Source organism: Hemiscyllium ocellatum, chromosome 6 (assembly GCF_020745735.1).
Source record: "Hemiscyllium ocellatum isolate sHemOce1 chromosome 6, sHemOce1.pat.X.cur, whole genome shotgun sequence".
In the NCBI taxonomy this organism is placed as follows: domain Eukaryota; kingdom Metazoa; phylum Chordata; class Chondrichthyes; order Orectolobiformes; family Hemiscylliidae; genus Hemiscyllium; species Hemiscyllium ocellatum.
Genome location: NC_083406.1, coordinates 80181263 through 80205875, shown reverse-complemented (window position 1 = coordinate 80205875; position 24613 = coordinate 80181263). Strand labels below are relative to the sequence as shown.

The following is a 24613-nucleotide window of genomic DNA, read 5'->3' as shown; positions in this document are numbered from 1 at the left end:
GAGTCCAGTGACTCTTCTTCACAACCTCTATAAACTCATTTTTCCAAATTCTGCAACAACTTGATTCCCAGAATTTTATTTCAATCCTCACTACAATCCATATATTAGTGAATGGATTTCTCGACACTGGAAATCAGAGAGGGAAAAAGAATGCATTATGTGTAAAGCTATGTTCAGTTTTTAATCAGACAGGAGTTTATTCTGGCTGTCAATAAGATACAACAAGGAAACAAAGAGGAGTAACCGTGTTTGTGGTAGCCAGTTCATTTCTGTGCTCGGTTTACAGGAGAGCCGGGTTGCTGAATAAAGAGCTAGGACAGGCAGGACCTGTAGAGAGCGCCTACCCAGATTTATAATACGCGCAAATTTCCAACTGATGTTTGCGTTCAGCTAAGTATGTAACCCGTAGGTCTTTAAGACCCAGAGCCTGACACACGAGAAGAGTAGTATCCATAGTAAAGCAATGACGCTGGCTTTAACTAAGCTTACTTAATAACAAGATCGTCAGATAGCCAGCAATTCGGAGCTACTGCTGAGACCATTAGTTTCCTCTGTGTGTGTGTGTGTGTGTGTGAGAGAGAGAGACTCCTTTTCACTCGAATGAAGTCCCGTTAGCTGCAACACCCAGAATCTCAGCTCCTAGTCTGGTGAATAGTTGTCTTGTCCCTGTAATGAATTCAGGCGGCAACTAAGGAATTATACACTGTCAAACGATGTCACCTCAACAGGATAACATTGGTCAGAGCCGTTCTTCTTCGTTGACGGGGGAATCTCGAATATCGGGCTGTGGAGGAACAGAAGAGAAGAAGGTAATTTTGAAATCACTCTGTGGATCGGTCTGGTTTTTGCAAAGCAGCCCATTGAGGATGGGAGGCACGGTACAGATTACTTTAGTGGAGTACTTGTTGTGGGTATGCGATTGTTCCTGTGTAGGTTTTGTTTATACCAAACAGAATGAGACTTCTCCAGCTGTTTCTTTGCAGCAGTGTTCACGAGGTAAACATGTTCTACTCACACGATTTCGGTTGGAATTAGGAAAAGGGCGCAGCATGATGAAGACGATTCTAAAACAAAGCTGTTGTTTTGTCAGTACTTGCTGTAAACAGCAATTATACAAACGCCAATTAACGTTTAGACGCGAAAGAAAATACTCATCATGTTGAACTTTTCTGGCATGTCACAGTTTCAATGTGACGCGATGAAAAGGCATTATTTTGACAAATTCTGTGTCTCCTGTGTTAGGCGACACATAAAAAAAAGTCAACCAGTTGAAGAAAAAGAAACAGTCCAGCACCTGGATTGTGTATTCTTGGGAGAATGGGTGAGAAAATAGATCATTGTAATCCAAAACACTTCTGTAAACAATGATAATTGGATTGTTCCAGCACTAATGGAGCCCATCTGGGTAATTTGGCCTCGGGTAGGGTGGGCCAAGCCGTTCAGTTCAAAGACCAGTGTCCTATGGATCTGTTTGAATGTCAGCTGTCAATGTGAAGGGAAACGCAGCTTTTAAGTTTCTGAACGGCTGACCGCCCAATGTGGTGATCAGAGATACCCTTATTAATAACGACATTTGTTCTGATTCATCATGAGAGGATTTTGAATGCTGTGGCTGAGACTGTCAAAGCTCGAGACTCCATGGTAACAAACTTGTTAAAAAAAAAGGTTATTTTGTTTGAGGTTGGTTTTGACATTAGGTGCTGGAGGAAGAGAAAAGGCTTTGGAGTTTTGTATCTAATTTTATATAATTACAATAATTCATCGTTTTTGCCTCTTAGCTAAGGAACAGTATCTGAACTATCCAGTCAGCCAAAATGAAGTGATTAAGGATTTTATTTGACCCCTGAACTCATTATCTTTGCTCAGATATCCATCAAATGAAATTTGGGACGCAACATTGTACACAGAATTGGTGATGCACAGCTTAAGAAAAATACGTGAGGAACCAAATATGTAGCAGTTTGTATTGCTGAGAGAAGTGTGTGTGTATGTGTGACTGCGAATATATACCTGACTGTTTTGGATGTCAGGAATTCTCTCTGTATGCCTTCTAGAGGGTGGCTATTCACGTGGTAAATGTAACGTATTATTATAAACATTGGGAATATAGCCACAAAATATTGTAATCTTTCATTTTTAAAAAAAAATATCACGTAATGTAGTAAAACAATGAAAAGAGCTAGCTGAGGAGCACTGATCATGCCACCATGATTTAGAGAAGGGTAAACTGAAGGGGTGGAGGTTGATTGCAAACGGAGCTGGCAGAGACTGAAAAGTGTGAGCAATGCATTGCTGGGATGTTTAGCATTGTTTTAACCTCCCTTTGGGCTAGTTTGTCAATATTTGCTCCAGAAACAGTTTCTAAAATAGCCATATTGAAAATAAAATATTTCTAAACATTTAAGGTTTTATATTCTTATGAACACAAATATTCTCCTTTATGGAATTATGCATAATTATACAATGGAAACCTTTAGCCCAATAATTCTGTTTTGATGTATATCTGCAATATGATCAATAGTGCTAATTCCATGTATTTGCTTTGTTCACTATCTAACCAGTTATTAAATATTGACATACTGTCTCCCTCAATCACTATCTCTGGTAGTACGTTCTGGAGTCTAACAACCTTCTAGAAAATAAGATTTCTTCTATTATCTATTTTAAATTTAAATTTGTTCATCTTACCTCGGGGCCCCTTGGTTCTAACTCAGTCAATTGTAGTAAAGAGCACATTTCAATCTGTTGTGTTCCATAATATCTCTATCAAATAACTTTTTAATTTGCTCTGTACTCTTTTTTTGTATTCACTCATGGGGTGTGAGTGCTGCTGGCTGGCCAGTGTCTGTTACCTATTCCTAGTTAGTCTTAAGAAGGTGGTGGTAAACTGTCTCCTTGAACTGTTGCAACCACATGTCGTATGTAAATCCACAATGGAAGAATTTTGACCAAACAATAATGAAGGAATTACGATATATTTCCGAATCAGGATGTTGAGTGGCTGGGAGGGAAACTTGCAGGTGAGGATGTTCCCATGTACCTGCTACTCTTCTCCTTCTAAACAGAGTCATAGACTCATAGAGTCATAGAAATGTACAGCACGGAAACAGACCCTTTGGTGCAACTCGTCCTTGCTGACCAGATATCCCAACCAATCTAGTCCCACCTGCCAGCACCTGGCCCCTATCCCTCCAAACCCTTCCTATTCATACACCCATCCAGATGCCTTTTAAATGTTGCAATTGTACTAGCCTCCACCACTTCCTCTGGCAGCCTATTCCACACACGCACCACCCTTTGCATTAAAAACTTGCCCCTTAGGTCTCTTTTATATCTTTCCCCTCTCACCCTAAACCTATGCCCTCTAGTTCTGGACACCCCCACCTCAGGGAAAAGACCTTGTCGATTTACCCTATCCACGCCCCTCATGATTTTATAAACCTCTATAAGATCACCCCTCAGCCTCCGATGCTCCAGGGAAAACAGCCCCAGCCTATTCAACTAGGCGGAAGTGGGTATTGTAAATGCTGGAGATTAGAATCAAGATTAGAGTGGAAAAGCCAAACAGGTCAGGCACCATCTGAAGAGCAGGAGTCTTCATGAAGGGCTTTTGCCCAAAACGTTGATTTTCCTGACCTGCTGTGCTCTCCAGCACCACTCTAATCTTGACACTAGTCTATTCAACCTCTCCCTCTAGCTCAAATCTTCCAACCCTGTGGTCATGGTTGTGAGTTTGGAAGGAGCTGTCTAAGGATCTTTGCCAAATTCACAATTATATTTCCTTATACCAGATACCATCCTGCTGTAATGTTCCTCACACTAGATACCATTCTGTGTTGTGTTGTTTATATAATCTCGACATGTGGAGATGAACTATGGAGATGAAAACTACATGATGTACTCCAATTGTACCTTACTATGATTTTGTATTTACTATTATATCTTGCTTTTATAATTCAATTCAATTTGTCTGATCCCATTATTCCTTATTGATTACATCATACACTTGAGAGGTTGTTTTTATTCCCTTTTTAACCTGAAATTTAAATCCTGCTGGTCTTCCTCCTACCCAACTTTTACAGAAATGCAGCATCTCACATGTAGTAATATTAAATTCCATCTGCAATTTCTTTATGCATCATACTATTTAGCAGTAACTCATTGCATTTTCAATTGAATTTTAGAATTATTTATATCAATAGTTCAGTATCATCTGGAAAACTAACCTTCAATCCAAGTCATTGATGTACACTGTGAACAGAAGCAATTCAAGAACAGAACTCTGTTGAATATGCTTACTCACTGGCAACCATTCTGAGAAACTCCCCTTAATTCTATTCTTTTCTTCTCCCTTGCAAACCAGTTTTTAATCCAATTTGCTCTCCTTCTATTAATTTTATATTCCTTAATCTTCTCCAGTAGTTTCCTGAGTGTTACTATAGATCAGAAGGGAAAACAAATCTTCTGGGGTGGGTGGGGGTGGGGAATGGTGACTGAAATGACCTGCTGGCTGTATGGCTGTTCATCTTTTCTTTATGGTCCATAGAACACTTCCTACCAAATTTTAAATGAAATTTCCTGCAGAATAGTTCTTTCTATATTAGTGTTCTTTTCTTCATTCCCTTCCCCACTCCCATTGGAGCCACAACCATACACACACAGACACACACGCCTGTGGCTTTTAGAGTGAACAAGCAGCTAACAACAGTAATATTGTTTTCATTATCAGATGACTCTCAAACAGTGCTCACTTAACTTTCGCTTGCTGTCCCTTAAACAGTGTTCCAGTGTAAGGGAAGGCAGATAAGATCAGGGTCTGAGTGAAATCATTCCAGATTTAGGGTAAAATACTAAGGTATAAGGAACTAAAGAGTGAGGTTAAGTAACAATGGAATATGGATCAGACATGATCTAATTGAATTGATGAGCAGGCTTCAAGAGCAAAAGCTCTTTTCCTTTGGTCTTATAGCAGGAAACACATTGTGTCTACATGAAGGTAGTGCAGGATTGCATGATTCTGTCAAACCATTACAACTTAAAAATATGTTCTAGACTCAAAGTAACTTGTACTTATTGGGCAAACTCAATTTTTGCAGTTATTTTGTGGAATTTTTTTTTTCTTATATCATTAATATATGGTGGTGGTGTTTCAAAGAAAGTGTTTTTCAGAGGTAACAGCATCTGTTTTATATATTTACAGTAATAAAAGGAAACAGCAAACAATAGAAAACTGTATAATTTTGAAAAGTTGAGAGAATGTCCAAGCATTCCTCACAGCAAGTGGAGCATGTTTCTGTGTAATAAACAACATACAATATTTCAAGAAAAGCTGAAAAAAAATTCCTTCAAAGAATGGAATATCTGAATGTTACAAATATTTGATGATCAATTAGTATAAGGAGTAATTAGGATCAGGTGAAGCAAACTACTAAAAATCTACATTGTTATTAATGGCTGCCAGCCAATATGACACTTAAAAAAGCATAGCGTTTTCAGGTATGTTTTTTCTGAGCAGAAGGAATGCAATTAGTTCAGGAATATTCTGTGCATTGACTGTGGATTGTTTATAGGCTGATGTTTTCCTTCAGTGCTTTAAGAATGTAAACAGTGTCGAATCCAAAAGGAGGAATCCTTAGCTCCCACTATATCCAAAATGAGTTTCACCTCTATGATGTGAAACAAGAAAGTCTATGGACATGTGCAATTTATCAGCATATAATTAAAATTTATAAAATATTTTGCTGTTAAAATAACAGTATGATCACACATTGTTTTGCCAAAATTATTTTCTAATCTCTGCTGCTTTTCTCCAGAAAAATTAAACCTGTTATACATTGTGAACATTAGAATCAGAAATAAATCATTTTGCTCCTCAAGTCTGCTCTACCATTCAATAAGATAATACCAGACTTGTTTCTGATTGAATTCCACATTTCCATCTAGCCCAACATCCTTTCATTCCCCTGCCTGAAAAGAAACTATCTACCTCTGAGGCAGAGTTCCAAACTAGCTCAACCATCTCAGAGGAAAACAAAATCCCTTCCTTTGTGGTACTTAAAGGATAACTCTAATTTGAAACAATGCTCCTAGTTCTGGAATGACCTACAAGAAAAAAACATTAAGACCATTCAGCATCTTATATGCTTCAATTCAGTTATCCCTCACTCTTCAAAACTCTAGTGGAAACAACTTTAACTGTTAATTGTAATTATTACCTGCTTAAGTTGCAAGAGGGCAATTTGTATCAACAAAAATCAGGACAAAATGAAAATGTCACACAAAATATACTAAGAGTCCTAGGTACTGGCTGAAACTTTTGTAATCTGAGCACGCCAGAAGTACTTCCTTACCATATCAAGTTTGCTATATTAATGCACACAATAGAAGCAGAAATTTACATGACAGAAGAACATTTATCTTACTGTTACTTTTAGCACATTGCATGATGGCAATAATCGTTTACCTCAATATTAAACTAAATCAATTTGAGAATATCAACATTTATTGTATATAATATTATTTGAGTAAAGTTCTCTCTGAAGGTTTACTCACCCGTGGATTGAAAATAGCTATCAATGCAATTCAGCAATGCTCGTTATTCTGACTCTCAATGATACTGCAATTTCTGGTATTGGATTAGTAATTTTTCACTCTTTTTCTATAAAAAGGTGGTTTAATTAGAGATAAACTTTTGCAGCTTTGTATGTGACTCATAACTGAGCAGAAGATATTCACTTATTTTAATTCCAATCTTTTAAAATGATAAATAGCCTAAACTTGTGTGTAGAAGTCGGTATGTTTCTTCAACTATTCTGTGGGTCCTTGTGTGGTTGATGAGCCTGATCCTGGAGCTGCATTTCTGACCACACTTTTGGCAGGTGTTTCTGGGAGTGGAAGTGGTCCTTGGCCTTTAGATTGTTGGCATTCCTTTCTCTGGTTCCTTTTCCGTACATCCTCTTGCCAACATGTGTATTATTGAATAATTGCATTCCTTCTCACTGGGGTTTCTTCAGAGTGATGATCTCCCATGCATTAACATTTATGTAATATTTCTTGAGGGAAGTTTCCAAGGAGTCTTTGAAAAGTACCCTTTGTTCTCCTCTCATTTGAGTGCCTTCCTTGAGCTAGGTGAAGAGGGTTTGCTTTGGTAGTTGGAACGCGGGCATCCTAGCAGACTGAACTTCATTGCAGCAGCAACATTGAAAAGTATTTCGACATACACTGGACTTATGAAGAAATGCTGCCAGAGGACTTATGTTGGCTTGAGGATAGAATATTCCAACCATTTTTCAATGCAAGTTTAAATTATTTGTAAAATGCTCCATGATCCACTTTAATATGAAAGACTTTAATGTTAACTATTACCTTACTTTCACATTTTTCTATTATTCTATGAAGTACCGCTTAACTTTTGAACTCTCGTTACTCTTACTGCTCTGTACCGATTTTTTTTGCACCTTGGTACCTTAAATTGTGCCGCGTGTGGCGATGTTATACACTTTTCACTGTACTTGAGTACACGTGACATTAAAATTTAGAATCTGAATCTAGTTAACAGTCTCCATAAGGTTAATTCTAACATTTGAACTGGGATCAGTGTTAACAGCAATATGATAGAAACTTTGCTAGAATCAATTAACACATTTAAAGGAGGGATTTATACATTCTTAATTGAATTTCTTTTTAAGGTTATTCATTCAATAGGGTGCTTCTGACAGATTCAGGTGGAAAATACAATTGAGCATCAAAGGATTACAAAAGGTTCAGAGGGGAGGTGTAAAACTATGTTAGGGAAGTAAGCATATGAGAAAAGAGCTGTTAGATGCTGGATTTGCTCAATATTTAGCCCAATCAGTATGGTGGCATTGCCACACAACATAATGGAAGGTATCCTCAATGTGAAGAGAGGACTTGGTCTCCACGAATACTATGTAGTGGTCACTGCTGCCAATGCTGTCATGGACAGATGCATCTGTTCAAGGAAGACTTGAGAGGACAAAGTCAGCTATGTTTTTTCCATCTTGTTGGTCCCCTTCCCATCTGCCACAGACCCAGTCAAGCAGCTACATCCTTTAGGAATCGACCAATCAGTAGCAGTGCTAATAAGCCAGTCTTAGTGTTGACAATGAAGACCCCACCCTTCACCAATGTTTCCTCCAACGCTTCCACCAATGTTTCCTCCAAATGCTGTTCAACATGGGAAAACTGATTTATCAGATGAAGGGAATGGTGAGCGTTAATCGGTAGGAGGTATTCTTGGTTATTTTTGACCTGAAACTGAGGCTTTGTGGAGTCTGGATTCCTTCCCAAATGTAAAACATTGTTTTGCTGCCTTTCATGGCTATGCCCTGTCCCACCAACAGTATAGAGTTAGGGCTGGTTATTGTGGTGTCTGGGACATATTCATTTTCTCAGGATGATGCTTTTTATCAGACTTTGTAATGATTAAATATAATTGTAGCAGAGGGTGGTCAATCACATTGGATCTAGAGTTGCATTGGGGCCAGACCAAGTGAGCTTGGCAGCTTTCCCTTTGCCAGAGGACATTAGTGAACCAAATATGTTTTTACAACAATCAACTATGTTTTCACTAGGTTTTAATTCCAGATGTATTAAGTTAGTTCAAGTCTCTGAATCTGCCATCATGGAATTGAAACTCATGTCCCCAGCACTTTAGACTGAGTCTCTGGATTGCTAATCCAGTGACAATACCACCACCTCCCATCAATATTCTTCAGCTTATATCAAACTTTCAGAACGTGCTACTCTGACTTTGTTACACTGAGTTACTGGGTTTATAGCAAAGCCCACAGAACTGCTATCCTGCTATCGATTGAATCGTTAATGCTGATTAGTTTATGAACTTTGAATTTCCTAGTACAAATGTAACTAAGGATAAAAAATTCAAGCAGATAACTGTATCTTTGTTTCTTTTTTCTCTTTAATGCAGATAATGAAAAGTCTGGCCCAGAGACGACAGTCAGCTCCTTCTTTGGTGATTAGCAAAGCCCTTAGCAAGTCCAGATCACTGTCCAGGTAAATCAAATCACTTTCTGCACACATACCCTAGCATGTTATAAATTTCTTATTCATCTCCCTGCAGTAGTGTATCATCCCCTGAGTGAGCCAATGAATTGAACTCTTGTTCCCAGGTAGGCTGATTATTTGATAATGGGTTATTTGAAAGTGAGAGTGAATTTCATTTTTCGATTGACCTTCCATAAAGGAACTTGGATAAGTAACTAAAGTAGAAAATGAGGGAATTGAGAACTAGCTCTGTTGTTGTTTGAAACAAATGGTACTGCCTCATTGGACAGAATGGCCTCCTTTGTAGTATTTTATGATTATTCGGCTTTTTCTCTTTAGCTTTTTTGATGAAACTGTGACCTTTTCAAGTGGGGAAGCACTTGACAGAATATACACTTTTAAGTATTGTGTCCGCATTAATATAATTCATTAAGCTGTTGGACTGCTAGCATAAGTCTGCATTGAAGTAATAACTCATTTAGATAAGCATATATTTTCACCTTTTGAGATGCAATATCTGACAACATGAAAGGTGAGGCCACTGACAAAGTCTCAACAATCTATACAGAAGGAAATTAAACCTCGTTTAATCATCAGTACAATTTGAGTCTGTTTGATATGAAAAATGTGTAGAGAAAAATATTATGTATAAACTTGGAATGTATGAAGTTATCATTACTAGAACATGTAAAACAATTAAGTATTTTATGGCTTTGTCCCGTCTGTGAAGCCATTGCTTTTGATCTGATTCTTGACTTCTAAATAGAGAATAATCATGTCACCCTTCCAGTTCTGTGAGGAGCTTGACAGCCCTATTAGGGGAATTGCTAAGTCATAGAGTCATACAGCACAGGAACAGACCCTTCGGTCCAACACACTCAAACTAAACTAGCCCCACTTGCCTGCATTTGGCTTATATCCCTCTAAATCTTTCCTGTCTTTTAAATGTTGAAAATGTATCTACATCTACCACTTCCTTTGGCAGTTCATTCCACATATGAACCACTCTCTCTGTGCAAAAGTGCCCCTCAATGTCTCTTTTAAATCTTCTTCCTTTTAAACCAGGCCTCCTAGTTTAAACTCCCCCACCCTAGGGAAAAGACTTTTACTATTCATATTATCTATACCTCTCATGATTTTATAAACCTTTATAAGGTCACTCCTCAACCTCCTCTGCTCCAATGAAAAACGTCCCAGGTTATCCAGCCTAGCCTTATAACCCAGACTCTCTAAGCCCTCGTTGATTTAAGCAAGGGATTTGACCACATGAGCAGAGCCTGTCTATTTAAGCTGCTGGAGAAAATTACCTAACTTCTAAAGCTGTTCAATGTGATCTCCCCTTTCGATGACAACATTATCCATAAGGTCAGCTATAACGGGACAATACTGAAAATCTTTGAGATCTGCAGTGAGCTCAACCAGGGATGTGATCTGGCACTGATAATCTTTGTCACATTCTTCTTCTTGCTGCTGATGTATGTCTTTAGATCATTTTACAGAAGCTATCTACCTAGATAACATAACTGAGGAAAGCTGCTCAGCCTTGCTTCTCCAAGATTAAGACAAAGATGCACCAAGTTCCCAACAAAGAGTTGCTCAAAATTGATACTGTACACTAACATTCCATTTTGAGGTACACCTGCCATCACAACTCAGGATCTAGACATTTGTTGGCCTGGAGCTTCAAAAATATACTACATCTCTGGTGATTGTAATTTTCTAGAGTTCCTCCTCTGAGGGCTTTATAGTTGCTTCTGAGATTTATATCCTCCTAGACTGTTGCAAAACACCAAGTTAATTAATCTATTTCCTTATTTTCCATTATTGATTCACCATTTTCAGTTTTTACTGGAAGTCAGTGCAGGAAGTCAGGATTACTGCATTTTTAATGGTAGTTATGTCAATGGGCTGAAGGGCCATTTCTGCACTTTGTGAATCTATATCTGCCGTGGCATCTCTATTGATGTATCGTTGAACCTAATTTGATGATTTACTTTAGCCAGTTTTATCGGCCTCCTTAGTCCCATAATTAAATTTACGAAAATAGTCTTGGACCCATTCCTCTCTCCCTCAAAGTGAAAGTAAAATTCAGTCATATGAGCACTGCTAAGATTACATTCACTGTAAGATCATTCATTAATTCAGTCACGTTGCACAATACCAGGTTTAGTAGAGCCAGTTCTCTGGTCAGCTCCACAACATGCTGTTTTAAGAAATTATCTGAAAACATTCTATAAAATCCTCATCTAAACCATTTTTACTCTTTTGACTTTCCATTCAATATATGTAAATTAAACTCTCCTGCAATTATCACAATGCCTTTCTGAAAGGTATCATTTTATCCTCCTTTATGCTCCTATATACCATGTGGTTACTGTTAGGGGGTCTGTGCACCACTGTCAAATGATTTCTGTCTTTATACCCCTTTATTCTACTCAAACTGTTTCTGCATCTTGGTTTCCTAACTGAGGTCATTGCTCTTATTACTAACTACCAAAGCCATGTCTTCACCTTTTCCTGGTTTCCTGGTTATTCCTGATGTACTAAAACCTTCAAGATTCATATCCCAATCCATATCATTCTGCAGTTATATCTCTGTAATAGCTCCTAGATTGTACTTATTCAATTTTATTTGTGCTCTCAGTTCATCTGTTTTGTTTTGCATGTTGTGTACCTCAAATACAGCGCTTTTAGATTTATCTTTTCTGTAAATTCTAATCTTACTTGTTGGTTAACTTTTAGATTTGTACCCACTGTCCCTTTCTACCACCGTTTATTATCTCCCAACTTCTCCATTCGGTTTGACACTATTATTTGATTCCCAAAGAAGGAAGTTTTCCTTCTGTTTTTCAAAATCCAATCATTTGTCTCCACTATTTAGTTTGAAATCTCCTCTACTTCTCTTGTTACATGGTTGGCTCTAATACCAACACAGTCAGGTGTAGATTGTATCATTGGAATAGAACTCACTGTCCCCAGAAGCGCTGCCAGTTCCCTATGCAACAGAACTCTCTTCTCCTAAACCAGTCTTTGAGCCGTGCATTTATCACTGTAATCTTACTTGCCTTTGCCAATTTGCGCAAGCAATAACACAGAAATTATGACCTTTTTTGAGTTCTGCTTCTTAATTTCGAGCCCAGCTTCTCATACTGACTATACAGAGCCTGCTTCTTTGTCCCACTACACATTGTCAGGAGGTGGCTCAGGTTGTGGGGCACAGGCTTCTGAGGGAGGTTCAGGACCCTGAGCCAATGTGAAATTGCATCTGAGCAGGGCTACACGTAGATGGGATTCCACTGCACACCTGAGCACCCTCCACTGGACATCGGTTCTGAGCTATGCTGTTTTCACGCGATGGTTAATTTTTGGTGGCTTGTCTGGTTTCAACTATTTCTTAATTAAGCCTAACTGCTCATTTGACCAAAGGGGCAACATTTTCATGCAGAGGATGATGCGTGTATGGAATAAACTGCCAGAGGAAGTGGTGGGGGCTGGTACAATTGCAGAATTTAAAAGACATATGGATGGATATATAAATAGGAAGGCTTTAGAGGGATATGGGCCAAGTGCTAGCAAATGGGACTAGATTGATTTAGGATATCTGGTCAGCATGGACGAGTTGGACCAAAGAGTCTGTTTCCATGCTGTACATCTCTGACTCTATGACAACTGGAGGCCTTGCTAAAACATTGCTGAAAGCTGACAATTATTTAACTTAAACTGTCAATTACAAACCAAACGTATAAAAAATGTACAAAAAAAATTGACCTTCCTACCCAACAACAGCTCAGTAAGAATGAGTAGAATATATTTATGAAGTAAACTATTTAAGCCAAGTACAGAATTGCATTTTATTTTATCCTTCAATTTTGTTATTTTGTTGTCTCCTTTTAATAAAGAGGGACAATATGACTTTGCATTTATTAACTATTCTATGGTCAATGGTTAGGACATAATTCTGGACAGCAAGACTGGCATTCGAATGTGTAATTTAATTTCTTGTAACTGCTTTCGATAACACATATGCTTTTCAGTAATTCGATTCAAACGTGAGCTTGTTTTAGTTGGAATTCTTGAATGTGTGGTTGCAACACAAAAGCTTGTTAAGTCTGCTGTTGAACTTTGGGGTGAGGTTCTATCAATTTGATAGTTGGCTGGCTCAGATGTACTCACATTTCCAAGAAATGTATTTGAGAACAGATTTTTGTCATGCCTTTCTTTGATAATTAGGCAGCACTTTCCAGGCCTGAAATGTGCTTTGATATGATGTCATTTTGGTATGTATGTGGTGGAGATGTTGTTTATGTCACTCAAAGCTTAATTCTGAGTATTCACCAGATATAGAAACTGAAAATTGAGCAGAGCAATACTTTAAGGGATATAAAACAGCTCATGACTATCTTTATTGATCAGTACCATCTACATTTAACTCGGAATATGAGGTAGGATACATATAATTCTGCAGTTAGTCAGTGACTAACAGTACAGACTTGCGCTTATAACTGTTGTTGGGGTTCAGTAATTTATTTTATGCTGCACTAGACAGATTCTTGATCATTTGGAGAATCAAAGAGCTGTGTGAAAAATGCAGGAAAGTGGACATGAGGAATGTTGGATCAGCCATGACCCTATTGAATGGAAGAGCAGGCTCTAGTGGCTGAGCAGTTTACTCCTGTTCCTATTTCTTATGGTCTAATGGTGTTTGAATGTATAACTCTTAAGGGACCAGGGCGATGTAACTGACTATGATTCCTGAGCCCACTGTTAAATCAACTGTAGAGCAACATTGTGAGGTGTGTGGATTTACTGAGTTTAGGTGATATATCTATTAGCATTCTTCCACCAAGGTTTTATTTTTGCTGCTTTTGCCAACGCAGCAAAATGTCACAGTCCAGATCCTACAAACATGGCTCAAATTACAATTTGTTATATATTGTGCAACATCAGTCTCAAATAGATATAAGCAAGTAACAGAATATACAATGTAAGCATTGTGTAACAATGTTAAAAGTTAACTCACATGAAGAACCAGAAAAACATGATTGTCGAAGTACTCTATGGTATCTAAGATATTTTAAATATCTTGAACTTGCAAAAAGCCGCTATATAAATGAAGTTCTTTCTTTAACTGGGGTAAATGCTAAAGAATGAATTTTTGGATTAGATTGCCTACAGCTTGGAAACAGGGCCTTTGGCCCAACAAGTCCACACCGACCTTCCAAAGAGTAACCCACCCAGATCCATTTCCCTCTGACTAATGCACTTAACACTATGGGCAATTCACCTGACCTGCACATGTTTGGCTGTGGGAAGAAACCAGTGGACCTGGAGGAAACCCACGCAGACAAGGGGAATATGTGCAAACTCCACAGAGCCAGCCACCCAAGGCTGGAATCAAACCTGAGACCTTGGTGCTGTGAGGCAGCAGTGCTAACCACTGAACCATCGTGCCACCCTTGCTTGAGCCCCAATAGCTTTTGGCATTTTCTTGCAGGACCATAATAAAATTGAGTTTCACGTCCATTATCATGCACATCTGTAGTTAACTGAATGAAACAGCATTGATCCTAACTTCTACAGGGTTAAAGACAGGAATCTTGGCAATGTGGAGGAACAGTGAGATCTTGGGAACCAGGTACATTGATCCCTCAAAGTTGCCACCCAAGTTGATAGGGTTGTTAAGAAGGCACATGGTGTTTTGGCTTTCATTAACAAGGGGGATTGAGTTTAAGAGTTGAGGTTTTGCTGCAGCCTGGTTAAACAACACTTGGAATATCGTTTCCAGTTCTGGTCGTCTCATTATAGGAAGGATGTAGATGCTTTAGAGAGGGTGCAGAGGAAATTTACCAGGATATTGCCTGGATTGGAGAGCTTGTCTTATGAAGAAAGGTTGAGTGAGCTAGGGTTTTCGCACTGAACAGAAAAGGAAGAGAGGTGACTTGATAGAGGCATATAAAGTAATGAGAGGCTTAGATGGAGGAGCCAGAGACTTCCCCAGGGCAGAAATGGCTGTCACAAGGGATCATAATTTTAAGGCGATTGGAAGAAAGTGTAGGGGAGATGTCAGACGTAAGTTCTTTACACAGAGATGTGTGGAATGCACTGCCAGCGGTGGTAGTAGAGTCAGAGACATTAAGGACATTTAAGCGACTGCTGGACAAGCACATGGAAGGCAGTAAATTGAACTGTTGTGTACATATTCAGCACAACATCGTAAATTGAAAGGCCTGTTCTGTGCTGTACTGGTCTATATTCTATGTTCTTTAGCTATGAAACAAATTACTATATTGTTAGCATTCAGTACAGCATCATAGATCCAACATAGTTAATGGTATGTTGTGCAAGTATATTTAAAGTAGTTACCATTATTATATAGAGGTCCTGAGCTTTGTGCAAAATAATCTGCAAGAATGAGATAAGAGCTGAGAGGAATATCGAGCCAGAAAGGATGAACTGGCTGAGTATCATTTTTTTATTGAGCAGTGGAGTGAGATAACCTAACGTTGTCGAGGTCTTTAAAATTGCTAAAAGTTTTGATAACATCTACACAGAAATAACATTTCACAGAAATAGGAGAAGCTAGCAGATATATGAGAAAGAAAAGAACTGATGATTGATTTGATTTATTATCAAGTATACCCAACTGCAGTGAAAAGACTAGATTAGACCCGGGTTCAATTCCCGACTCAGGCGACTGACTGTGTGGAGTTTGCACGTTCTTCCCGTGTCTGCGTGGGTTTCCTCCGGGTGCTCTGGTTTCCTCCCACAGTCCAAAGATGTGCGGGTCAGGTGAATTGGCCAAGCTAAATTGCCCGTAGTGTTAGGTAAGGGGTAAATGTAGGGGTATGGGTGGGTTGCGCTTCGGCGGGTCGGTGTGGACTTGTTGGGCCGAAGGGCCTGTTTCCACACTGTAAGTCTAATCTAAAAAAATTACATTACGTACAGTATGGAAACAGGCCCTTCGGCCCAACAAGTCCACACCAATCCAGACCCATTCCCCTACATTTACCCCTTAACCTAACACTACAGGTAACTTAGCATGGCCAATTCACCTAATCTGCACATTTTTGTGTGCAGAGGGGGAGGAAACCCAGACAGACACGGGAAAATGTGCAAACTCCACACAGTCAGTCGTCTGAGGCAGGAATTGAACCCAGGTCTCTGGCACTGTGAGGCAGTAGTGCTGACCACTGTGCCACCGTGCCACCCACAGTTTGTTTGTGAGCAGTACAAGCAGATCATAGTAAGCAAGGATATACAAATCATAGGGTGAAAAGAACCTGGTCAGAGTGAGGAATACAAATTACACTGCACAGGATGTACATGAAGCAAGATCAACATTAATAAGACCAACATTATTTGAAGTTAGAGAGTCACTCTAATCAAGGCAGGGAGGAAGCTGTTCCTGAACCTATTGGAGTGTATGCTTACGATTAGTAGTAAGGTTATGGGGAGAAACAAGAGGAGGTTCAGGTGAATCAAAAATGTTGGAATGGACCATACAAACTGAATGGGTGTTTCTGGGTTCATTCTATTAATTTTATGTGTTAGAAAAAAAAATATTTCCTACTGATGCTTTCCTTTTGCCATAATGAGCTGGATTTAATGGAGGCTATAAGGATCCTTCCAGCCGGTTTCAGAGCAGGAAAGAGCCCAATATTGTTTTTTTTATATAAGAGAATCTATGGAATTAAGTGCTACTAGGGCACTTAAGGAGAGCAGTGGGTCTTTCCCAGGATCAAGGATCTGGAGTGGTTTGCAGAAGCCTTGCCCATTGAGAGCTGACTGTCAGTCTGAGGCCAGACATAGGTAAGTGTGATGGGAGAGAAGTTGCAGGGGAAGGACGAGGTTTGCAACAAAGATAGGGGTGCTTTTCAGCAGTCCTCCACTCTTCCAATGCCAGGTCATCCTCAGCACTTGTCTTCCCACCTATTTTTCTGTCATCTGGATGTAGGTTTGCTCGCTGAGCTGGAAGGTACATTTCCAGACGTTTCGTCACCCTACTAGGTAACATCTTCAGTGGGCCTCAGGCAAAGCAGTGTACATGATTCCTGCTTTCTATTTATATGTTTGGGTTTCTTTGGGTTGGTGATGTCATTTCATGTGGTGATGTCATTTCCTGTTCTTTTTCTCAGGGTGGTGAATGGGGTCTAACTCGATGTGTTTGTTGATAGAGTTCTGGTTGGAATGCCATGTTTCTAGGAATTCTCATGCGTGTCTCTGTTTGGCTTGTCCTAAGATGGATGTGTTGTCCCAGTTGAAGTCGTGTCCTTCCTTACCTGTATGTAAGGATAGAAGTGAGAGAGGGTCATGTCATTTTGTGGCTAGTTGGAGTTTATGTATCCTGGTGGCTAATTTTCTGCCTGTTTGTCCAATGTAGTGTTTGTTACAGTTTTTGCACCGTATTTTGTAAATGACATTAGTTTTGCTTGTCTTTATAGAGTCTTTCAAGTTCATTAGCTGCTGTTTTAGTGTGTTGGTGGGTTTGTGGGCTACCATGATGCCAAGGGGTCTGAGTGGTTTGGCAGTCATTTCCGAGATGTCTTTGATGTAGGGGAGAGTGGCTAGGGTTTCTGGACATGCTTTGTCAGCTTGTTTGGGTTTGTTGCTGAGAAATCGGCAGATTGTGTTCATTAGGTACCCGTTCTTTTTGAATACACAGTACAAGTGATTTTCTTCTGCTTTGTGCAGTTTCTCTGTGCTGCAGTGTGTATTGGCTCATTGAAATAATGTTCTGATGCAGTTTTATTTGTGGATGTTGGGATGATTGCTTCTGTAGTTCAATATTTGGTCTGTATGTGTCCTTTTCCTGCAGACACTAGTTTGAAGTCACCATTGGCTGTTCGCTCTACTGTAACATCTAGGAATGGCAGATTGTTATTGTTTTCCTCCTCTTTAGTGAATTTTCTGTCATCTGTCACTTGGCCATTGTGCATTCAGTTTCCTCATTGAAGTCATTAATAAATATATTGTAAATAGTGGCCCCAGCATTGATCCCTGTAGCGGTCCACTTTATACAGGTTCCCATCCTGAAAAAGGAAGCTCTGTCTTCTATTAGTTAGCCAATCATTTATCCAGGCTAATATATGAGCTCCAATACTATGGGCCCTTATTTTACTAAGTAGCCTAATGCCTTCTGAAAATCCAAATATATGAAATCCACTGCTTCCCCTTTATCTATCCTGCTTGTTACTTCCTCAAAGAATTCTAATCAATTATTCAGGCATGATTTCCCCTTTGTGAGGTCAGGCTAAACCTGTTTGATCACCTTATGCATTTCTAAATGCTCTGCTGTTACATTCTTTAAAATAGATTCTAACATTTTAACAATTACAGATGTCAGGTTAACTGGTGTACAGTTATGTGATTAATTATTTCCTTTCCTCTTTATTACACTGGTGGTTTTCTGTGAATTTTCTAGAAATAAGGATTCTTTGAAGATTACAATCAGTGGATACACTATCTCTGTAGCTCCCTATTTTAAGGAGCATTCTTTCCATCAGGTCCGGAGGACTTATCAGTCATTGGCCTATTAGTTTCCCCTGTATGTTTTCTATAGTGATGCATATCGCATTTATTTCCTCTCTCCCTCTGATTGCTTGACTATCTGTGATATTTATTGTTTACAGAAATTATTAATCGGAAAATCAATTTTTAAATTATTGAGTCACACTTTTGGCAAGAATTATATACAGAATATCTTTGCTCAAGTTATAAAAATGAGAACTATCACCATCTAAATTCCAGAAACAATTGTTTCACACCTAGTCTTTGACCTTCCATGACAACATGTCCATGACCTTCAATAGGAATTAAGCAATATTTTTCTAATAGTTTTTGACAGGGATTAGGTTACAAGTTTTGGTTGGGAAATGCTATTTTTCCTTTTCCTCCCCCTTGTCATTACTGTCCCAGGCTTGTGATTTATCTGAGTTTATCCATTCCTGCTTCATCTACACTGTCCCTCGGGATGGCTCACTTTGAATGCTTTCTTTGCTCTGAGAAAATGCGTGATTTTGTTTGGGAAACAGCAGCAGAAGGTTTAGCTGGATCCACTCACAGCTGTTTTGCTTAATAGTAATAATAACAATAAACCTCTGACTGTCAACTGAGGGTATCCATCGAAACCTGACAGCACAGTTTAAAACTCAGATTGCTGCTGAGGATTCTCTAGCAGGCATGGAGACGGTGGCTCAGTTGTTAGTACTGCTGCCTCACAGCACCAGGGTCCGGGTTCAATTCCAGTCTCTGGCTACTGTCTGTGTGGAGTTTGCCCATTCTCCCTGTGTATGTGTGCGTTTCCTCTGGGTTCCTCTCACTGTCCAAAGATGTGTAGATTGGGTGAACTGGCCATACTAAATTGGCAATAGTGTTCAAGTTTGTGTAGGTTAGATGCATTGGTTGGAGTTGTTGGGCCGAAGGGCCTGTTTCCACACTGTAAGTAATCTAATCTAATCTAAATATAGGGTAGGGGAATGAATCTGGGTGGGTTGCTCTTTGTAGGGTTGGTGTGGACTTGTTGGGCTGAAAGGACTGTTTCCACACTGTAGGGATTCTATGAACAGCTTATTTTAAATCTAATTTTATTGGCTTTTAATGTTCTCTTTGAGTGACTACTTGGACTGTGATTATTTGCAGATTTTTACACATCTGCCAATATTGTATTAAATGAAACAATAAAGACTGAATGAAGCACTTATAGAGTCATAGAGTCATACAGGATGGAAACAGACCCTTCAGCCCGGCTAATCTATATGGACCATAATCCCAAACTAAACTAGTCTCACTTTCCTGCTCCTGGCCTATATCCCTCCAAACCTTTCCTATTCACATACGTATCCAAATGTCTTTTAAACATTGTAACTGTACCTGTATCCATTACTTCATTCCAAAAGCGAACCACCCTCTGTGTCTTCTTAGAATCTCTCTCCTCTCACCTAAAAATGTGCGCCCTAGTCTTGAAATCCCCCATACTATGGAAAAGACAACTAACTTTAACTCTACCTATACTCCAGAGAAAATAAATCCCTGTGTATCCAGCTCTTCTTTACAACTCCAATCTTCCATTCCCTGCAACATCCTGTTAAATTTCTTCTGAACCCTTTCTACCTTAATGATATCCTTCTTATATGTTTTTTTACATTTTCCTTAACCTTTCACTAAAATGTTAAGTAACTTATTTGAAAGTTAGTGTTTTGTTAGTTTGAGGAAATTTATGTGAAAGTAACATGCATAATTATCCTCTCACTCCTGCATTTATTGACTCTCAATATCACAGTCATACTGCTACTGTTGCCTTCCAATGATGTTTATCATGCTTGTGTCTAAACTGAGTGCTAATTGATCATTTCTCCATAATGAGCTTGGTCTCGCACATGGCCACAATGTGCATATCATAGTGTGGTTCATTCTAGGATTTTAAAAAGTTGCTATCGCATAACCAATAACATGTGATTTACCTTGTCTTCTCCACTATTCTCTACAACCTTTATGGTGCCCTGAAACTTTTTGCCATGGTTCTTTCAGATAAGTTACTTAATTTAAAAATGATAAATTGCAGTATTTGTCATCTTACTGACTTACATATGACAACAGGCATAAATAGTATTTCCAGTGATCACATATTTGTGCAGCAACCTAGATAGTTCACACACAGAGGCTGAGCGCAAAATCATCCCTCTAAGGTACCTGGTGTACACAGCTGTCCATTTTTTAAGAAAAATAAAAAGAGTGTGCACTTAAAATTGCTTGTACACACCAACAGAAAACTGATCATGTAGCTTGGTTATAAATTGTTCTGGCAAATAAGGCATACCATTACTCAGTGCCCTCTGAGTCTGAGCTCTGGATGAGTTTATGACTGTAATACAGTTGAGAATTTCTCTGAAGAAAGCGATGTAAATGATGTCACAACATGCTTTTAAGATACTTGAGACATACATGCAAGAGCGCAGATATGGAATTTTACTCAATGTAGACAACTACAATAGAAATATTAGCATCTTTGTACCTCTAAAAGTACCATTGATGATTTACTTTTATACTTTATAGAGAAAATATAAATATTCTTTTTGAGATATATTTTGGTTTGCTTGAATATTAGTTTTTACTTTTTAGAGTTTAGCATAACTGTTTCAACCTCACCCTACAGAATAGTTTTTATGTATGAGCCAATCTCCATGATTCACATTGGTCAAAGTTGCTTTAGTTCCATTACAATCTGCAAAACCATAAATATTTATTTGTTTGCATTATTAGACAATTGCATAATATTTGTAAGAAAACAATGTGTCCCTTTCAGAACTTAGTGTCCAAATATTTCCCGAGTTAGATAAGCTAATCGCAGAGTCCACAAGCAATTGAATCAAAATGATATTTATTTTGGATACAAATGTACAATGTTGACAAAAAGATTTACTTTTAATTTGTGATATTTGAAGAGAATTTTAACTATTTTTCAACAACAAGAGTAGACTTGGGTTGTAAGTGGCTTAAAGTGATAAGAATCTTAATTTTGATCACAACCCACCTCCAGACTCACCACTTCTGGTTTTGGAAACTAGACAGTGGTAGAGCAACCAACTCATTTTCAGGAGGCAGGCTGGCAATGTAAATATGATGAGGCTGGCAGCCTCTACCAGTGCACAGGTTTGGATTTATCCCTGACTGAGTTTCTGACCTCTGGAAACCTGGCAACTAAATGAAGGCGAGGGATTGTTAAATTCAGGAGTTGAATGCCTTTCCTATTACTTTGTTGAATCAACACCGTTACCAAAATAAATAGAAAATTAACATACTGGATGCCACTATGACCCTTCCATTTTCCCCATTGTTTATCGGTAAGTAATAAAACTTGAATAGCATGAATTCTGTTTGTTTGAAAAGCTCAAGTGGATTTATTAACAGTTTAGACTGCTACTTACACTTACAGATGATGGAATTGCAACTTATCTAAAATGTAATACAGCATTACCTATGGTGCTGAATCTATGTGGATACAACTATTTTAAGTCCTGGACTATCTTGGTGCAAGTATCCTTGATCTCTTCTGCAGTTTGGTATCTTGGTGATCTTGTGAATGGTCACTGTAGAATCTATGTCAGCTAGTAATCATGTTATTGCTGGTCTACTTGTTTGTAACAGATAAAATATTTGTGGTTTCCATGTAGCTTTGCCCTAACTACAATTTATCGTCAAGGTACCAGTGCAGGGGATGGATGTCCTATTGTACACAATTAATGATCCAGTTACTTAGCTGTCAAGATTTTGATTGGTAGGATGCTTACACTAGCCCCTGAGTAGATTATTTGGTCTTGATTATATCTTTGTCAATTTTCTTTGGGCATTTGGTCCTCGTAGTAGCAAAAGATTCTAATATTTACTTTGTGAATATCACAGGCTGTGTGGATCATGTAGAAAGACGATTCATCTTCCGGTTGAAGATTTTTCCACTCTGAATCCTCTCTTTGGTCAGTCTTGCTGCTAACCTTGCCTGTATTTATACAGATCTCTGGCACACACTTGCTGCTGTTACTGCCAGCATACTACATAAGCTTTTGTTTTGTCTCAGGTTGTATCTTTGGAACTAGATTCCTTGCATAGCTGAAGCAATATCAATGTTCCCTCTAAGCTCCACATGCCGTGAGGGTTTGTACACACCACATCAATAAATTCACTTCCAATTTCTCTCACTGCTGCCATACACAAACCTTAGAGGTTCAAGTAGTGGCAGGAGAAATGACTGGAGATGGAGCACAATATCTGGCTTATGCCCAAAACGTCGATTCTCATACTCCTCGGATGCTGACCTACTGTGTTTTTCCAGCAGCTCACTTTTTGACTCTGATCTCAGCATTTGCAGTCCTCACTTTCTCTTATTTGCAGCATGTGACTTTCAAAGATCCTGGAACACAGGACAACTTTATAGCAGGTTTTATAGACTACACACAATGCAGTTTGCTTCTTGTATCCTGGTGAATACCAGCAACTGGACCAAATGCTTGCAGATGTTTTTATTTGGTGGCATAGAATTATAGATTATCGAATGTCTGCAGTGTGGAAGCAGGCCATTCAGCCCATCAAGTCAAAACCGACCCTCCAAAGAGCATCCCACCCAGACCCACTCCCCTACCCTATCACCGTAACTCTCCATGGGCATTTTAGTGTGGCCAATCCACCTAACCTACACATTTTTGGACTGTGGGAGGAAACTGGAGCACCCGGAGGAAACCCACACAGATGCAGGGAGAATGTACAAACTCCATGCAATCACCCGATAGTGAAATTGAACCCAGGTCCCTGGCGCTGTGAGACAGCAGTGCTGACCCCTGAGCCACTGTGCCACCCCACAATGGCTCCATATTTTCTACCATCTTTAAGTAATATGTCAATATAGTGACCTTATCCTCTGAGGTTTTTTTGTATAGTCTTTTGATAAGTATTGAAGCTAAAACGAGTTCCATTACCTACTCGGGGTTACACCCAAATGTTGACTTCTCCACCACCTGATGCTGTCTGGTTTGCAGTGTTCTTCCAGCCTCCTGCCTGTCTACCATTACCTACTCAGGTAGCTCAGCTTCTAATATATCACAGTCATCACCCTTATTTATTGATATCTTCTGATCAGTTAATTCTGTAGGGGTTGCCTATAAGACATTAACTTTAGATGGTGAATTCTAATGTTTATTTTTATACAAAGCTGATTTTCCAGTGTATACCTTAGTTTAGCAGGATCTCTTTGTCCTCTTGAAACACACTATGAGGCATTGACTCTGTTCAACCCCTCATTTCCAATGGCTGTTTTTGTTTTTCACTGCTTGCTTATCTGATTCTGCAACTGTTAGGTCTAAATAGCATTGCTCCATCCTTTGTTTAAAAGCTTAAGCTTGAATAAAATTTTGGTGACCTTCTTATTCATTCTCTGTAATTTGGTAGTCATCTTTTTGATGCTTCCTCTCTTTTGCGAATATCCAGGTTTTAAAAAAAAGCTTTGAGCTGTCAGTTGAGTTTTTTTAAAAATGCTGTTATAATTCAACCACTAACTGTTCCTGCAGATTTTTTTCCCTGAGGTCCCAGTGTAAATGTTATTTCTGCAGTGCTTTGAGTCTTGTCTGAGGCCTTCTGAGTTTTTCAAGTTTGCATCATGGCTTCTTTTTTCCCAAAAAAAATTTACCAGTGCTGCATACCAGCACTGTTACCTTGTGTTATTGATAAATAATAGTGATGGAGTAGCGTTATTGAAAAGCTCAAACAAGATTATTAACCGATTGATCTACAACTTGTAGTTACATATGACCATTCATGCAGCATTGTGCTAGCATGCTTCCTGATGGACTGTCCATAACAGTGGTCATGTGGTTTACTTCCTGATCCTTAGCATATCCTTTGCAAAAAACACCACTCTTAAAGCTCCAACACACGCTTATTTACATATACCTGCGTGAACTACCATATGTGGCGTCTGACCTCGACCCTGAACCACCAATCTCTAGCCCCATCCTTGTTTACAATTTATTTGTAGTTTCTCTCTGACTGGTGCCAGAAAGCATACCACTGGAATTTCCAATCTGCAGTATGGAGACGAAAA

General features: G+C 38.9%; 1 protein-coding gene across 1 annotated transcript in view; it reads left to right on the top strand.

Moving 5' to 3' along the window:
- The first annotated feature begins 471 nt into the window (after positions 1-471).
- The window catches only part of LOC132816772 (rho GTPase-activating protein 20-like), a 94457-nt gene continuing 70315 nt past the window's right edge, over positions 472-24613 (top strand). Inside the window, exons 1-2 of the mRNA XM_060826703.1 lie at positions 472-809; positions 8951-9036. Of these exons, the coding sequence (XP_060682686.1) occupies positions 714-809; positions 8951-9036 (182 nt within the window). The 5' untranslated portion in view covers positions 472-713. The remainder of the gene's footprint in view (positions 810-8950; positions 9037-24613) is intronic.